At 44.4% G+C, this 16,874-nt stretch overlaps 1 protein-coding gene across 1 annotated transcript in view; it reads right to left on the bottom strand.

Annotated features, from left to right (window-relative positions):
* Window positions 1–16,874, bottom strand: part of FAAH2 (fatty acid amide hydrolase 2) — a 38,132-nt gene that overhangs the window by 15,446 nt on the left and 5,812 nt on the right. The window contains exons 2-7 of the mRNA XM_048514826.1: window positions 13,141–13,223; window positions 11,315–11,451; window positions 6,066–6,275; window positions 3,589–3,708; window positions 2,123–2,258; window positions 930–1,047 (exon numbers count right to left, since the gene is read on the bottom strand). Coding sequence (XP_048370783.1) covers window positions 930–1,047; window positions 2,123–2,258; window positions 3,589–3,708; window positions 6,066–6,275; window positions 11,315–11,451; window positions 13,141–13,223 — 804 coding nt within the window. The remainder of the gene's footprint in view (window positions 1–929; window positions 1,048–2,122; window positions 2,259–3,588; window positions 3,709–6,065; window positions 6,276–11,314; window positions 11,452–13,140; window positions 13,224–16,874) is intronic.

The raw sequence follows: 16,874 nt of genomic DNA, 5'->3' as shown, positions 1-16,874 counted from the left end.
TCACAGGTTCCCGAGAGTAGGTTACTCATTATTTGTGTGTGCCGAGAGGGGGTTACTAATTGGTGATTTTGCCACGTGATTTTTGCCTTAGTTACGCCCCTCCTCTCAGCAGTAGCGCACAGAACTTGAAGCAGTCTAGCAGGAGGTGCACTGGCGTGCGTGGCAGCCTGCGCCTGCGTGCATTCGTTTCCCACCCAAGGACCGGTGCAGTGGCTGCGTCCTTGCCACAGCCCCGCCCAGGAATGCCCCGCCCCCTGGAATGCCCAGCCATGCCCCTGTCGTGCCCCACCCATCCCCATTGGCACTACGCCACAGTTTGAATCCCACCACCATGGGAACCTGTTACTAAAATTTTTGGATCCCACCACTGGTCTCAGGTATAGATCTTTTACATCACCTACTTGATCCTTTTAACTGGAGATGCCGGGGATTGAACCAGCCTGAGGCCCTGTGCATACCAAGCAGGTACTCTACAACTGAGCCACAGCCCTTTCCCCCATGAAGGAACCAGTCACCCATGGATTTCTCTAGCTCCCTTTCAAGCCCACCTAAACTAACAGTCATTTCCACATCCCATAGCAGCGAATCCCACAAGCCCATCTCTCCTTCAGTAATTAATTGCTTCCTTTTGTTGGTCCCGTAGTTCAGAAGATGGTGTGGTCCAGGACCTCCCTCAAGTTCACCACTTTGGATTTCCTATAGCGAAAAGTCACAGGGCACAGCAGACCCTCAGTCTGTTCACATCTTCCCATCTGTTACCTCTTCAGCTTCAGGCCAGCACAGAACCCAAAATGTGAAAGGTACGTAAGAGCATACGGAGAATAAATTCACCAAGGCTGAGTAACCATTTATTTAAACTTCTGCCTAGGCACCCCGTTGGAATGACTGGGCGCCAGTGTTCGAATAACCCCATATGACCTCCCTGTTACCTTCTGCTGAGCTTCAAGAATTTCTTTGTCCACCGGGGAAACAAAAGGGGAACCCCCGTCATGCTCCATAAAGTAGAATTTTACTTTCTCCAGGGATACCTTTTCATTCAGCTTCAATCTGGGCAGGAACAAAAAGGAAACAACAGATTAGCAGGGAGGAGTCTTCTGCACTGACTTTCCTTAAAGAACAACAACAAGAAGAAGAGTCTCTCCTGTAAGGAGACACAAAGGGGCTAACAATCTCCTTTCCCTTCCCCCCCCAATAACAAACACCCTGTGAGGTAGGTGGGGCTGAGAGAGCTCAGAAGAACGGTGACTAGCCCAAGGACACCTGGTGTTGGAGTACACAGGCTAATCTGAATTCCCCAGATAAGCCTCCACACGTCAAGTGGCAGAGCAGGGAATCAAACCCAGTTCCTCCAGATTAGAGTACACCTGCTCTTAACCACTACGCCACTGCTGCTCAGCTCACATTTCCACAAGGTGCTAAATGGTTTGCCAGTGACCTGGATTGTGATGTCAACTTCTCCAACTGACTATTAGATTTTCATATGCTTGAATAATCTCTGGGGCTTTATCTAGGTCTATCAGTTCTAGATTGAGCTCTTCAAACACTAGAGCTAATTAACTGCTGAAATTTCCTAACAACAACTTGTGACTACAAAAACCAAGGTGAAATGACCTGCTCAGATCCAGCAGCAAGGGATTCCTGTGGGGAACTCAATGGATAAAAAGAATTAATGGGTAAAATCAGGGGGAAATTATTGCTGTCTGTGCGGTCTTCCACAACGAAGATTTTAACTTGGTTTCTTAGTACAGAGGAGCATAATGTAATCAATCACGCTACTTCTCCTCCTCAAAGCATTTCTAAACACTCCTGCCTGACCAAGTGCTAGCAAACCATTCTAAATCACTCTGTCAAATTTCATGCACAATTTAGCAAGGCAGATTCCAGCGCCATTAATGTCGGTGTCTTTACAATAGACATCTAGTTATTATCGCTGTTTCTAGTGGAACACCCTATCGAAAGGTCCCACACCAATGAGAAGTGTGCCCTCACCTTGAGGCTTTCTGCAATAAAATGGCAAAAAGTGCCAACATTATCAACGCCAGGTACCAAAATGAACTTTGTACATCCTCGAAGTGATATTGGGATTTCTCTACACAGGAAACAGTGGTGAGGGATTACCTACTTTTCAACTCCTGGTCCAGCCATGATCCTCAACGCAGGCTCCAGATCTTCTGCGTATCGACACATGGGCCCCGTGCACAGAAAATCTGTACGTATGCCCACGGCGCTAGGGAACTGGCCCTCATTGGGAACGATGCCTAGACACAAAGGTGCAGAGATTATTTTTCTGCAACCAAGTATAACCTTTCGAACATAGTTTGACTGGCATTCTCTGGCAAGAAGTCACAGCATCGTTCTTGAGGGGAAGAGGAGAACTAGACAGGATTCACCTGTTACCGGCAGAAAAGTTCAGCTATTTCAGGACTTCTTTGGGTACAACTGCAAGCTTAACCTGGACACAATTTCAAAAAAGGCCACTGCTACAAAAGTTGTACTTAGAACACAGGATAGGTCCTCCATGAAAATGTCTAGGATCCGCTGAACTGTGAAGCTGAGTATCAGAGAACCCCACAGACTAGGGCCTTCGGATCTAAGTAAATGCTGAGATCCAGCACTGGACAGGGATGAGTAGACACTGCTCTTTCCGCCCTTCTTATACTGACTCCCTTGAACACACCTTGCTCTTCTGCCCAAGTACAACAGCTGTAGGCCCGACTTCTCTGCCTTCACTTCTGTCGGGTTCTCAGACATAAGAACATAAGATCAAGCCAGCTGGATCAGACCAGAGTCCATCTAGTCCAGCTCTCTGCTACTCGCAGTGGCCTTTGGGAGCTCACAGGCAGGATGTGAAAGCAATGGCCTTCTGCGGCTGTTGCTCCCGAGCACCTGGACTGTTAAGGCATTTGCAATCTCAGATCAAAGAGGATCAAGATTGGTAGCCACAAATCGACTTCTCCTCCATCAATCTGTCCAAGCCCCTTTTAAAGCTATCCAGGTTAGTGGCCATCACCACCTCCTGTGGCAGCATATTCCAAACACCAATCACACGTTGCGTGAAGAAGTGTTTCCTTTTATTAGTCCTAATTCTTCCCCCCAGCATTTTCAATGACCTTCCTACCAATGCAAAAATGTAGTCAAATTTCTGCTGCGCTGTTTGGATTAGGTTCCCTTGGCTTCTGTTCACATTACTCACACTGTCCTTTACTGGGTTTACTTCTTTGTCCCTGTGCTGTATATGCCTAATAAAGGCCTCTGAATATGAATTCTGAATATGATAGAGATTAGAACACAAGATTCAGCACAGGTAGTTCTGCATTCAAACCCTTGCTCAGCCCGGAAGCATGCTAGGGGATGCTGTGTCAACCTAACAACCTTGTGAGAACAGAAACAAGTGTAACCACACGATTCTGACGCAACTTCCCTGGCAAAAGAGTGCAAGTAGAGTCTAACAAACAACCTTTTTTTAAAAAAAACAAACTTCAGGCTCTTGAACAAAAGCAAATGGGTCTCACTGCTTAAGATTAGAGCATAAAGAGGAACTTCTCTGTTCCTTAAAAGAATGTTCACTGAGAACTGACTATTGGCTACCTGTAGTGGGCTTGTGTCCAAAGACGCCGTTGAAGAAGGCGGGCATCCGGATGCTGCCTCCGATATCTGAGCCGACGCCAATCACCGAGCCGGCAGCTCCCAGGATGCAGCCCTCTCCCCCTGTAAGGAAGCAAGGCCCAGACTGATGGAGCAGCACACGACAAAAATGGAGCAACCACTGCACGCAGAATCTGCTTTCCCAATTATCTCGTGCACATGCAAGCTTAATGTCGGTCAACATTTATTTCCATACAAAACCCAAACCCAAAATATTTGGCAACGTGGGTTGTTCTCTCCTAGGAGGAGTCTGCAAGCAGCAAAGAAATGCAAGATTCTTTGGTTCTTCCAGGTAAAGCTGGCAGGATGCGAGCAACATACTGAGATGGAAGGTTTTTATAGAGTGGGCAATACCGGAGGACATGTCCAAAGGTTCTGTAGTTCCAGCCCCATATGCAAGGATGATGTCACCATTACTTTGATTCCATGCTGTTCCTGAGGTCTATGGATCCAGGAATAAAACGGGGGCTGTGTGTGGGGGTGGGGGGGTGGGGGGGTGGGGGTGTGTGTGTGTCAGGGAACTGAAGTAGGAGAGGGAGAAGCATGTGTGAAATCCATGGATGGTGGAATACATATACCAAGACTTTTTACTCCAACATGCCTCTTTTTGTGCTTAACTGCACCGTGGTGGATCCTACCCCTCTCCGACCATTCTACTGGCCAAGCTTTGAAGACTTCTTCCAGCATAAAGAGAAGGTCTCTAATATAAGGGGCTTTTCCTCCAGCTTACCTGGAGGAAGGTTCTCCAAAGGATGATTGGATCAGCCCCATTGAACTCCATTTTCCATATGCTTGCCCACTCACCAAATCTGGAGAGACTTTCTTGGAGTTCTTTACAACCTTTTTTGGGTTTTTACCATTTTGACGAATTGTGGTATCACTTGCCAACTTGGCCACTACACCACTCACTCACTCACTCCCCAGATCAAACTGAATAGCATCTAAGCATGACCCATCTAATCCTTGTGGGACTGCACTGCTTATTTCACTTAATCGTTAACCCTTCTGAAGAACTCAAAATGGTTAATAAGGCAGGACTGTGCTTTGTTAAAGCCAGGCTGATCTACCCGCAGCAGGTTTTGTTCTACCCCGTGCTTAACATTTCTATCTTCAGTAAGTTTCTGCTGACTTATCCAAAACAGACATAAAGCAAACTGGACTGTAATTTGATAGACATCTTCTGGACCCCTTTTAAAACGCCAGTGTTAATTTCCTATTCTCCAGGGCTCTGACAGGGAGGCCAGTTTTAGAGGCACACTACATATAAAAACATAAGAACTAGCCTGCTGGATCAGACCAGAGTCCATCTAGTCCAGCACTCTGCTACTCGCAGTGGCCCACCAGGTGCCTTTGGGAGCTCACCTGCAGGATGTGAAAGCAATGGCCTTCTGCTGCTGCTCCTGAGCACCTGGTCTGCTGAGGCATTTGCAATCTCAGATGAAGGAGGATCAACGTTGGTAGCCATAGATCGACTTCTCCTCCATAAATCTGTCCAACCCCCTTTTAAAGCTATCCAGGTTAGTGGCCACCACCACCTCCGGTGGCAGCATATTCCAAATACTAGTTACACATTGCATGAAGACGTGTTTCCTTTGATTAGTCCTAATTCTTCCCCCCAGCATTTTCAATGTATGCCCCCTGATACATGAGATAAACAGTCAAGCATTTCACATTTGAGTCCTTTAAGAACTTTTCTGGTACACAGAACCTTCTGGTCTTCATCACCCCTCGCATTTCTATTGAATCTTTGGGTATGTTGCCCCTTGCTGAAGCCTACAACAGTTTGGAAAAAAGATTACTAGAAACAGAATCTCAAAACCTATTTGCAGCAGCATGTTCACCCCTTAGCTCCTTGATACCATTCAAACAGGGGTACATAGCAGATTATATCTGCCTAATGCTGAACCCTGGCCTTAGGAGAGCCATATCAATGGCTCAGTTCAATGTTCAGCCTTCAGCACTGCTGTATGGTAGATTTCAAAAAATAGAGGGTGCAATGAGATTCTGCTCCTGTCACTCAAATCAACTGGAAAGTTTAGCCCATTCCCTCTTCCATTGCACTAAATATGAGGGAATGAGGGGAAAATATGGAAATGCTCTTCTCTTGAACTGTGACAGGATATCAGATACTCAAAAGTTCTTATACTTGCGAAATAATTCTGATCTTGCAGTTTGTGAATTGGTGGCCAAGTTTTTACCAGAAATTATACACCCTAAAGGATAGCAGAGATTCTCTATTATTATTTTCGTTGGGGATTGTTTTGAATTTGCTTTTTGTATCCTACCTGTATCATCCTATGTGTGACCCATCGCACAGTCTCACCTGCCCCATACTCAGTCAACTCTCAGGAGACTTGATTAAACTGCAGCTCATCCAGCAAACCCAAGCACAGGCTTCCCAAGGGGGCCACCCCACTCACCTGAACTGCCTCCCACGATGCACTGCAGGTCATATGGGTTGTTCGATCGGCCATAGAGGAGGTTGCTTGACTCATACCACATGCACAGTTCGCTGCAGTTGGTCACACCAAGTGGGATGGCGCCAGCTTGCTTCAACCGTGACACTACTGTGGCATCAGTGGTAGAGATTATGTGGCGGCGGTTAACCAGGCCAGCGGTGTTGGGCATCCCTACCACGACAAGAGAAGCAAAAAGTAAAATGAGGCAGAGCTGCCAAGATTATGCATTGGCTGAGACCCACAGATGAAGAAGACTGAAGCCCGCAGAAGTAGCTGTCTCCAAAAAAAGGTAACAAGAGTTCTACACTTAATTCCACCACTGCCTAAAACTGGCATTTAGTACAGCAGGTTACAGATATATCACCACTGTTCTCAGATTCTGCGTAAGGCACAAATCTTTGTCTCTGATGGTTCTGTGGTAGAGGAAAGCGCTGTTAAGTGATAGCTGACTTACAGTGGTTTTCAAGCAAGAGATGTTCAGAAGTGGTTTGCCACTGCCTGTCCCCACACACGCTGAGAGTGTTCAGAGAGATCCGTGACTGACCCAAAGTCACTTAGCAGGTTTCATGTGGACTAGTGGGAAATCGAACCCAGTCCTCCAAATCAGAGTCCGCCACTGTTAATCACTACATCAGGGGTCTGCAACCTGCGGCTCTCCAGGTGTTCATGGACTACAAATCCCATCAGCCCCTGCCAGCATGGTCAATTGGCCATGCTGACAGGGGCTGATGGGAATTGTAGTCCATGAACATCTGGAGAGCCATAGGTTGCAGACCCCTGCACTACACCAAGTATTGTACAGTTAATGAAATAATGTTATAACTGTCTATTTTTACTAGTTCCTCTGAATTCTCAGGTTTTTTTTAAAGACACTCTCTAGCCCTTTTCACTGTGGAGCTTTGCTATGACAGAACCACAACTAATGTTTATTACAATTTTTAAAAGCCTCTCAGTAGCACAGCAGGGGAAATGGGGACTGAGAGGCGCTAACAGAAGGAGTACAGACTGTGGTGGGCGGGACCTTTGAAAACGCAAGATTTGACATCTTCCATTCTGCACTCCAGAGGAAGCCAGTGTGGTAAAATGGCTAGGGTGTTGGACCTCGGTTTGAATCCCCGTTCTGCCATGGAAGCACTGATTAAGACCTCTTCAAGACAGAAAAACAGAAACAAAAGAATACAGAACTGCTATTTAAGAAAGTCATAAAAAAACTGGCAATACGGATGGGCGGACGGACGGACGGATGGATGCAAAAAATCTGGTAGTCATTGGAAAGCTGTGCAATACAGGGATATTTTAAAGAGAGTTTCAGGTATAATTACACCTTGCCTATTCTACAACGTGCAAGTCTTCAATATAAAATTATTGCCAATTATAACAGGAGCATTCTACAGTAATTCAAACAAAGGGCTGCATTATAATCAAGGAAGCTGTTGTAACTGTGCAGTAATTAGGCATGGTGAAATGCATTTACAGCCAAAGTTAAAAAATATTACTAGAGGGAAAGATCATACAGTTCTAAAAAAGTGTTTGCTGAGTTCCTGGTAAAATATGTTCTTCTTCCACTTAGAATAGGAGTACGTAGACTCGATGTACTATACCTACAACAGCCATTAAAGGTTTTCCATTGCAACTCATTTCCGAGTCCTTGATAGGACAAAGGCAGTTCCAAAATAACTCTTGCTCCTTATCAAGCGTAAAGAAGACCCAAATTTAGATGCTGGTGACAAACAGTTAAGGCATTTCCAAGTTTTCAGGAATTTCAGGCTCATTAACTCCAGTGTGCAAACTGATCCAATAATGGACTTGGTTAGGATAATGGGCAGGCAAAAAGATGTTGAAATCCAGTGCTAGGAAGCAGGAACACCTTGGTCTCTTTGCCCTATTTGCTGGCTCTCCAGGGCAACTTCTTGGCTGCTATGTGAAATAGGATGCTGGATTAGACAGGCCCCAAATCTCATCCAGCAGGACTCTTTTTAAGTACTTATGTTTTGAAGGTTACTGCAAAGAAGTCTGCGTATGTATTGCATTATGGATAAAACACTGTGAATCAAATAATTCAAATTCCAGCCATCATTCATTCATTCATTCATTCATTCATTCATTCATTCATTCATTCATTCATTCATTCATTCATTCATTCATTCATTCATTCATTCATTCATTCATTCATTCATTCATTCATTGGTCTTGATAGACCGCCCAACCCCCGAAGTGGGGTTTCAGGGAAGGAGATCATGAGGCCAGAAAAGCCTGAAAATAAATGCCCTAAGTTTTTGGCCATCAAATATACCTGTATTTCTGCTCATTTTAGGACTGGGAACACAAGATTTGTGAAAGGGGTGCTGAGTTTCAAAAGCATGTCCTTCGCCACTCTTTGCATGAGAACTGTACACTCCAAAGTGAACAGAATGAACATGCAATTACTGGGACATGTGACCACAAACAAATTTTTGGAGAAGTGTGGCCATGCTACTTAAAAAAAAATTAGTTCTAGATTATAAATAATGACTATATTCATTTCAATATAGTTAATGACTCTGCGGAAATTTCAGTGAAGAGGAAAGTAATGTCCAGGAGATGTTTGCGGAAATCTGATTCCCAATTATTATGTATTAAAATAGAAATAAACCAAAGGAGTGGGGGAAAGTATCTTAAGATATATCCGAGCAAAAGGTAAAAGTTTCCCCTTCAGTCGTGTCCGACCCTGGAGTACCACTGCAAGAAGTGATTTCATAGGCAAGCTGTTTTTGTGGGGTAGTTTGCCATTGCTTTCCCCGGCTATTCTTTACCTCCTAGCTATGTGCTACGTACTCATTTACCGACCAAGGAATGGATGGCTGGCTGAGTTGACCATGAGCCAGCTGCCAAGATATCTGACCCACAGGGGGCTCGAACTCCTGACCGTGTGGCAGTGCAAGCACTAAATCACTACGCCACATGGCTCATTGAGCAAAAGACTACTGTGCAAATAAACTGGACAGTAATAGGCACAAATTTATGAATATATTATTAGGAGCAGCAAATATAACAAACTGTAACGGTATGGGTCCTTTTTTCTTTCCCCCCCCATCTTTTTAAAAATTGAACTGGATGTATGATAATTGATGCATGGAATGTTCTCTGTATGTTCTGTTCATTGATGTATGGGAGATAAGTATAATAAAATAAAATAATTTTTAAAAATCAATTAATATAATGCAACTGTCATAACCAAATTGTTGTCAGATGGCTTGGAATGACCGAACACAGGTCACTGCACACTTGAAAAAAATGTTATTTTTTTTTAAAAAGCCAAGATTATCAACATTCATCCTGGTCAAGCCAGTAAAATTGGAGGGATCTTCCAAAGCATTCAAAAAGAAGAACGTGCAAGGAGATGAGAGAAAGGCTGGAGCAGCAAATAGCCAGCAAACACACTAACCAAACGCAAACACAGGAATGCCAGTGTGGCAAATAACCTCATGCAAACAAGGCAGGAGTGGAATTAGGAAGATGCAGAGCACAGGTGAAGAGATCAAGGATGTGTGTGACAAAGTTTAGGGATGAAAGTGCCACAAAAAAGGCTTAGGAAGAAAGTAACGCAGGACCCACTGTGATGTGATGCAGTAGTCAAGCTGCTGGACCCGGATCAGGGAGGCTTGGGTTCAAACTGTCATTATGCTATGAAGCTTGACGGACAGTCTTGGACCAGTTGCCCACTCTCAATCTTACCTACTTCACAGGCTTCTTGTGAGATGTGACATTCCTCAGATGCATCCTTTTATATAAACACTCTCTCCAGACTAACTCTCAAGTGTGACTCCTGTCTATGTCCCCACCCACTAAGGATAATCAGCAGGAATATAGTTCTTGGAGTAGTCTTCAGCTTGGATAAAGATCTTGTCTACGATTATGGCCAAGGTGTAGAAAGGTGGCAGAAAGGCAGGAAGATTTTTCTTGAAAAGAAAAACAGATCAAGCTTTATTTTATGCAAAATAAACTAAACCAAGATCATTATAATAGGTGTCATCAGTTAAAAACAACAACTATTGATGCCAGGAAATGTCTTCCCTGAATATCCTTGATTCATAAATTACACAATATAGCCTCTGTCACTCAGCAGCATGTTTTCTACTTAGTTCCCTGGAACATACAAAGCAGAGGTATCCAACTCTGGCGCTTCAGATGTTCATGGACTACAATTCCCATCAGCCCCTGCTGGCATGGTCAGTTGCTTCAGATGTTCATGGACTACAATTCCCATCAGCCCCTAATTCCCATCCAGCGGTGGATGATGGGAATTGTAGTCCATGAACACCTAAAGCACTAAAGTTGGACTCCTCTGGTATAAACTAACTAGAGGAGCAGTTCTGAGGAGATCTACTCAGAAGTAGGATCCATTTTATTCTATGAGGCTTACTTCCTGGAAGGTGTTTTGAGGACTGTAGTTTTAATGAAAACTCCTTTTCCCAAGGCACGAGTTTATCCATCTCTCCTAGACTCTTTCTGCACAGGCGGAATAGAGTGCCCCAGGGATGGCGAAAATGAACTCCAGAGCCAATGCTCCAGCCTGCGGGGGGGGGGGGGGGGGGCCCCTGGCTTCTGCAACCCACCGGAAGCCAGGAGACGAGGTACAGCATTCAGGGGTGGCGCAGCATGTGCAAAGGCCGCGCCGCCGCCTGCACTGCTACCGAGACCGTCCGTGTGAACGGTCTGGGGTGTGTGTGTGTGAGTGCGTCGGCATTGTTTATGCCGACGCACCCCCGCTCATGCCCGTGCGGAAAGGGCCTTAGTGTGGTCAGCTCCCTCAACTGTCATCTCCTGACAAAATTCAACTGTTCCATCTCAACTGACTCCACTACCCAACACTCAGCTCCTATTGGCTACTGAAGCTCCACCCTCATTGCTGAGTTTTGTGCTCCCTTCACCTGACACACGGGGAAAAAAAACATAAGAAAGGAAAAGAGAATTGTGGACACACTTTGAGCTCCCTGAAGGAAGGGCGGGATAAACATGTAGTAGGAAATTAAGAACTATGATACATTGATCTAAGAAATGCAAATAACAAGGAGAAGAAAGGTGAGTTCCACCAGCCAGGCTCCTCCCTCTAACACTCATAAAAGAAGGTGAGTCACTAGTAAGGTGAGATGAGAGGATGGAAGCAAGACAGGAAAGGCTGCAGGTGGATGTCAAATGGTATGTGAAGAAGGCTATATAAAATAATGTACCTTGTAGCGCAAAGGCCTCTTTGATGGTGACAGGAACCCCCAAGTAAGGGAACTTTTCCCGCAGTGACTCTTCACTGTCATGGCCTTCAGATAGCAGCTTGTCCACCTGATGAGCCTCCTGCAGGGCTGCCTCGAACCTGACAGCAAATGGTTGGATGAGAACAGGAAGAGAAAGAGAAGTAGTCAGTCCCCAGCTGAACTTCAACCTGCTTCTCCAAGCTTAGCTTCCTTACACTGAATCAGAGCATCCATCCATCAAGGTCCCCAGGGCTTCAGGGAGAGGTGTTTCACACCACCTGCTACCTGGTCCTTTCAACTGGATTGAATTTGGGACCTTCTGCATGAAAAGGAGATGCGTTATCACCAGTGGTGGGATCCAAAAATTTTAGTAACAGGTTCCCATGGTGGTGGGATTCAAACTGTGGCGTAGCGCCAATAGGGATGGGCGGGGCACAACGGGGGCATGGCCAGGCATTCCGGGGGCGGGGCATTCCTGGGCAGGGCTGTGGCAAGGACGCAGCCACTGTGCCGGTCCTTGGGCAGGAAACGAATGCACGCAGGCGCAGGCTGCCATGCACGCTGGTGCACCTCCTGCTAGACTGCTTCAAGTTCTGCGCGCTACTGCTGAGAGGAGGGGCATAACTAAGGCAAAAACCACATGGCAAAATCACCAATTGGTAACCCCCTCTCGGCACACACAAATAATTAGTAACCTACTCTTGGGAACCTGTGAGAACCTGCTGGATCCCACCTCTGGTTATCATTGAGCCGCAGTCCCACTACTGCACCGCCACCAGTCTCTCCCACTCCCACCATCCTGACACGCTTCTTCTTCAGGTTCAGTCAGCAGTGAGGCAGGAAGGCAAGTCAAAGGGGGCCAGAGCCAATGGGGCTTTCCTTTGATGCAGTCACCACACTCCGGCCCCATCTTCAGACCCATTCTCTGAATGGCAAAGAGAGCAGCTCCTGATCTCCAACAAAAAAAGAATTCAAAACACAGGATTACATACCCAGCTTTGTAGCAAAGGAGGTGTGTGGTTCTGCACCAGTTCTTGGCTGAAACACTGGATCAGAGCTTTAGAAGTTTTTGGCAGAAAAGAAGTGTGGCGCTGTTTGAAGGGGAAAATGTACCTCTTACGCCATGGGTGCCAAACATACAGCCCATGGGCTTAATCTGGCCCTCACGATTTCCACTAACAGTTTTTATAACCATGCTTGTCATATTATCCATCGTCAGTGTTTTGCTGCACAGAGTTTGTTGCAAAATGCAATGAAAATGGAAAAACTGGAGCTATGCAGCCAAAATGAGCCACCTGACATAAGTGTGATTAATAAAAACTGTTAACTGTACATGGTTTAATGTATTGTCGAAGGTTTCCACGGCCGGAATCACAGGGGTGTGGTGGGGTTTCCGGGCTGGAACACAGCCGTACAGCCCAGAAACCCCACAACACCCCACTGTACGTGGTTTGTTGGCCACTGCATGAGACAGGATGTTGGATTCGATGACCCGCGGTAGGGCCCTTCTCTTGTTCTTAATTTTCTTTCTGATCCAGCAATAGAATGTTCATGTTCTTAGTTTGAAAGCAGAATGTTCAACGTCAGCAAAATGCCCGAGAAGTGTTACGTGAATGGTACGAAAGGGGCGGACTGAGCTGCTGCACAAAGTGTGACCATCAGAGTGCTCAGAAGCATTTTTCAGACAAGGGAGTGTGCCAACAAAATAGTTCAAAGCCAGAAATAACCGCGAACAAATCACCCACCCACACATCTTCCCAAACGCCAAACCTGTTGGACAGAAGACTGATTTTTCTTTCCTGGCTCACCTGTCCTTGACAACGGCATTTATCAGTGGGTTGACTTCTTTGATCCTCCCAATGAAAGTTTCTATGACATTTACACACGTCACCTGCAGGGGATCAGAAAAGGATGAAATATATATTTTTCTCCCTACCTGGCTGGCTAGTTTAGAGAGTGGCAGCATTTTTTTTAATACTTTGTTTTTTATCAAATAAAAGATGTGATATAGCAGATAAAAAGTGCTGGAGGCAGCCCTGGGAGAGCTAGGCGCAGACCCCCATTCAGCCAGGAGCCAGACGTTATTTTTCAGTGTATCTTACCATATGTGTCACTGTTTGGTGAGGGAAACATATGACTCCTACCCCACCAACTTGAATACCTGGCTCAAAATGCAGTGTGCCAATAAAACCAAGTAATAACTAAATCTACATTCTGAGCATTTAGGCAAAGGTTGACAACACCAAGCAAGAAGGTGTAGCGGTTAAGGGTGTTGGACTCTAATTTGGAGAAACAGGTTTGATTCCCCCACTCCTCCACATGAAACCTGCTGGGTGATTTTGGGCCAGTTACAGTTCTCTCAGAACTCTCCCATCCCACACGGAGGCAGGCAACGGCAGACCTCTGAATGTCTCTTGCTTTGAAAATACTGTGCATCAGCTGTAACTTAACAGCACTTTACACAAACACACCCTCAATGGGATGAGTGGAGAGATAGGGAAGGTGGAGATGCTGATAAGAATGGACTTCAGGAAGAGGCCAGTAGCTCATGCTCTCACTGTTATCCATCACTGCTCCCTTGTAGCTTGGCACTAGCTTCCTTAAGCCTTCATCTGCTTTGAGACGATCCCTAGGTCCCAGAGGGTGTTCTCAAAAGTCAGCTCTTGTGTTCATGGTAAAATGTCTGCCAGGAAAACGGTCTCTCCTCCCAACAATCAACAGCATCCTGTGGGTGGTTTTGATGAACAGGCTCAGTTTCCGTTCTGTTTACACCACATTCCTCTTCACACAGCCATCGAAGCATACCACAAACGCAGGAAGATGTTAGCAAGGATCTCTCATTTTCACTTCCTGACAGGCTTATGGAAACCAGCCACAAGAAGGAAATTGTGGGAGGAGGCTTACAACTCCTGAATAGGACAGTTCACTTCCCGTAAGATAAGGAAGGCAAAATTGTACAAGATGAAAATGCATAAAGATCAGATCGCTCTCCTGAATAACCTCAATGGTCAAGCAGCAAGAAGCACTTCGGCAGATGTGTTGTGCTTGATAAAAATCCTGTAGATGCTCTGAAAGGGGAAAAGGTCTCACGTGGAATTTTTTCTCCTTTAAAATGAGCAACATATTTTAAGAACAACAACAAGAAGACCTGTTGCGGCTGGCCTCCACACGGGCCAGGGCCTTCACGGCTCTGGCCCCGGCCTGGTGGAACGCTCTTCCTCCAACTGTCCAGGCCCTGCGGGACCTTGGTGAGTTCCGCCCGGGGCCTGTGAAGGTGAGTTGTTCCAGGCCCGCCGAATTTTGGAGGGAACCAGCAGCTGAAGAGTGCCCCCACCGGCCCTCAGCCATCTGGGCTTTTTTCCACCAAATGGGACTCGCCGTTCCCTCCCTCCTGTGGAGGATTTAAAAACAAGGGGTTCGTGGACTTTACATTTGTTTTACTACTTTGTTTTCCGGGGTTTTAATTTTATTTATATTTGTATTGAAAGTTTATGTGTTGTACATGCGATTACACTGGGGATGGAAGCGTTATAAAATATAAACAAAATATAAATAAATAAATAAATAAATAAATAAATAATTGAATAAATAATTGAATAAATAATTGAATAATCGAATGATTAAATAAATAAATAAATGAATAAATAAATAATTGCATGATTAAATAAATAAATAAATAAATAATTGAATGATTAAATAAATAAATAAATAAATAATTGAATAAATAATTGAATGATTAAATAAATACTTGAATGATTAAATAAATAAATAAATAAATAAATAAGAAAGAAAGAGTTTGGATTTATACCCCCCCTCCCTTCTCTTGTGTAACGAGATTCAAAGGGGCTTACAATCTCCTTTCCCTTCCCCCCCACAACAAACACCCTGTGAGGTAGGTGGGGCTGAGAGAACTCTGAAGAGCTGTGAGTAGCCCAAGGTCACCCAGCTGGCGTGTGTTGGAGTGCACAAGCAAGGTGTTATTCACTTTAAACATGCAATGTACAGGTTTTTTTAATGTGAAACGATCAGCAAAACATTAATGAAGATTTCCATTTTTTTTCAGTTACAAAATTTGACATCCCAACCTGCTGCTAGTGTTATTGTGACTGTGTGAGACATTTCTGTCCAAAGAATGTGTTTTCTTTTCTCTATTACAAACATTGTTTTCTATTTTCAACTTTTATTTTCTCTGCCTCTTAGATGGCAAAAATGAAGGGTAAGGTGTGCTAAGGTAGCAATGGTTACAGCATACGGCAATTCTCTAATATTAGATATATTCAGAGGTTTGTTGCAAAACCTAAATTCTGTTAAGTAAAGTAGACAGTACAGTGTTATATGCTCAGTTGTGACTGACATTTTATGTTGCTGAAATAGCAAAATAAGTTTGTTGGTTAGAAAGTACTGCATATATACTTCGGGCAAGAAAAGGTTTGCCTCCCATTGACTGTGAGAAGGGTATAATTTTCCAGCATCGGTCGCTGGCTGCTAATGATGTGTTCAGCCAGTTTGAGCTAAGAGCCATATTTTAATGTTCTAAGCTTGTTGTAACCCGTCCTGAGCCCTTCAGGGACTGGGTGGGATATAAATTCAAAAATAAAAAACATTAATAAATATCAATTTTCCCCAGGTTTTTTTTCTTGCTTTTCACGGCTTCAACATCTCCAGCAATTTTGCATTTCTAGGAATGCAATGTGCCAGTCCGATAGGTTCTGGAAAGTTACAACTTGCTGTGTTTGGAAACTACTTAGAAGTTTCCCGTGTATGTACAGGAGATACATGATTTCACCAGCAACATTCCTATAGTTGTATTTGGAATGCTGCTGTGAAACAGAAAGAGGAGGTACTATTTGCAGCATTCCTGCATAAAACAGCTTCAGCATCTAAGGGGTGGCCAACCGATGGCACTCCAGATATTCATGAACTACAATTCCCATCAGCCCCTGCCAGCATGGCCAATCATCAGGAGGGTATTTTTATAAAGGGAATTGGGTGTAGTTTTAACCTCTGGATGGAAAAAAAGAGGAATTTTTGCATTGCTCATTATCTATTGTTTGGGGTTGCTTTGTAATGTTGTAATCAAGCTTTACTGCATTGTCTTGTTGTATATACTGTAGTATTTTTATTGTGTAGTTGTCCATTTTTCGCCCCCACCCCCACCCTCCACTCCCCTCCCCTCATCAGCTCTGGTATTATCTATACAAACGCTAAATGTTTGGAATAACAGAGTAATTAGAAGGACTATGAATACTCGCACTGTACAGAGCTGAGAGTAGAATCTTTTTATACTTGCAGTCCTCATAAGAATTTATCTAAGTCATTAATTTATTGTTTGTCTTTGCGGCTGAGACACAATGCAGATTTTGTAATTTTAAAACTGTAATAAAGGCAATACCTTCACTGTAAGATCAAGGGGGAAATGCAAAAATGATGTGATGTATTAACAACAAACAATGCAATAAAACATGATGAAAAATGGACAACAATAAAAATACCACAGTATGTACAACAAGACAACACAATAAAGCTTGATTACAAAGTTACA

This window comes from Sphaerodactylus townsendi, linkage group LG13, assembly GCF_021028975.2.
Source record: "Sphaerodactylus townsendi isolate TG3544 linkage group LG13, MPM_Stown_v2.3, whole genome shotgun sequence".
In the NCBI taxonomy this organism is placed as follows: Eukaryota; Metazoa; Chordata; class Lepidosauria; order Squamata; family Sphaerodactylidae; genus Sphaerodactylus; species Sphaerodactylus townsendi.
This window is presented reverse-complemented; position numbering and strand designations above follow the sequence as displayed.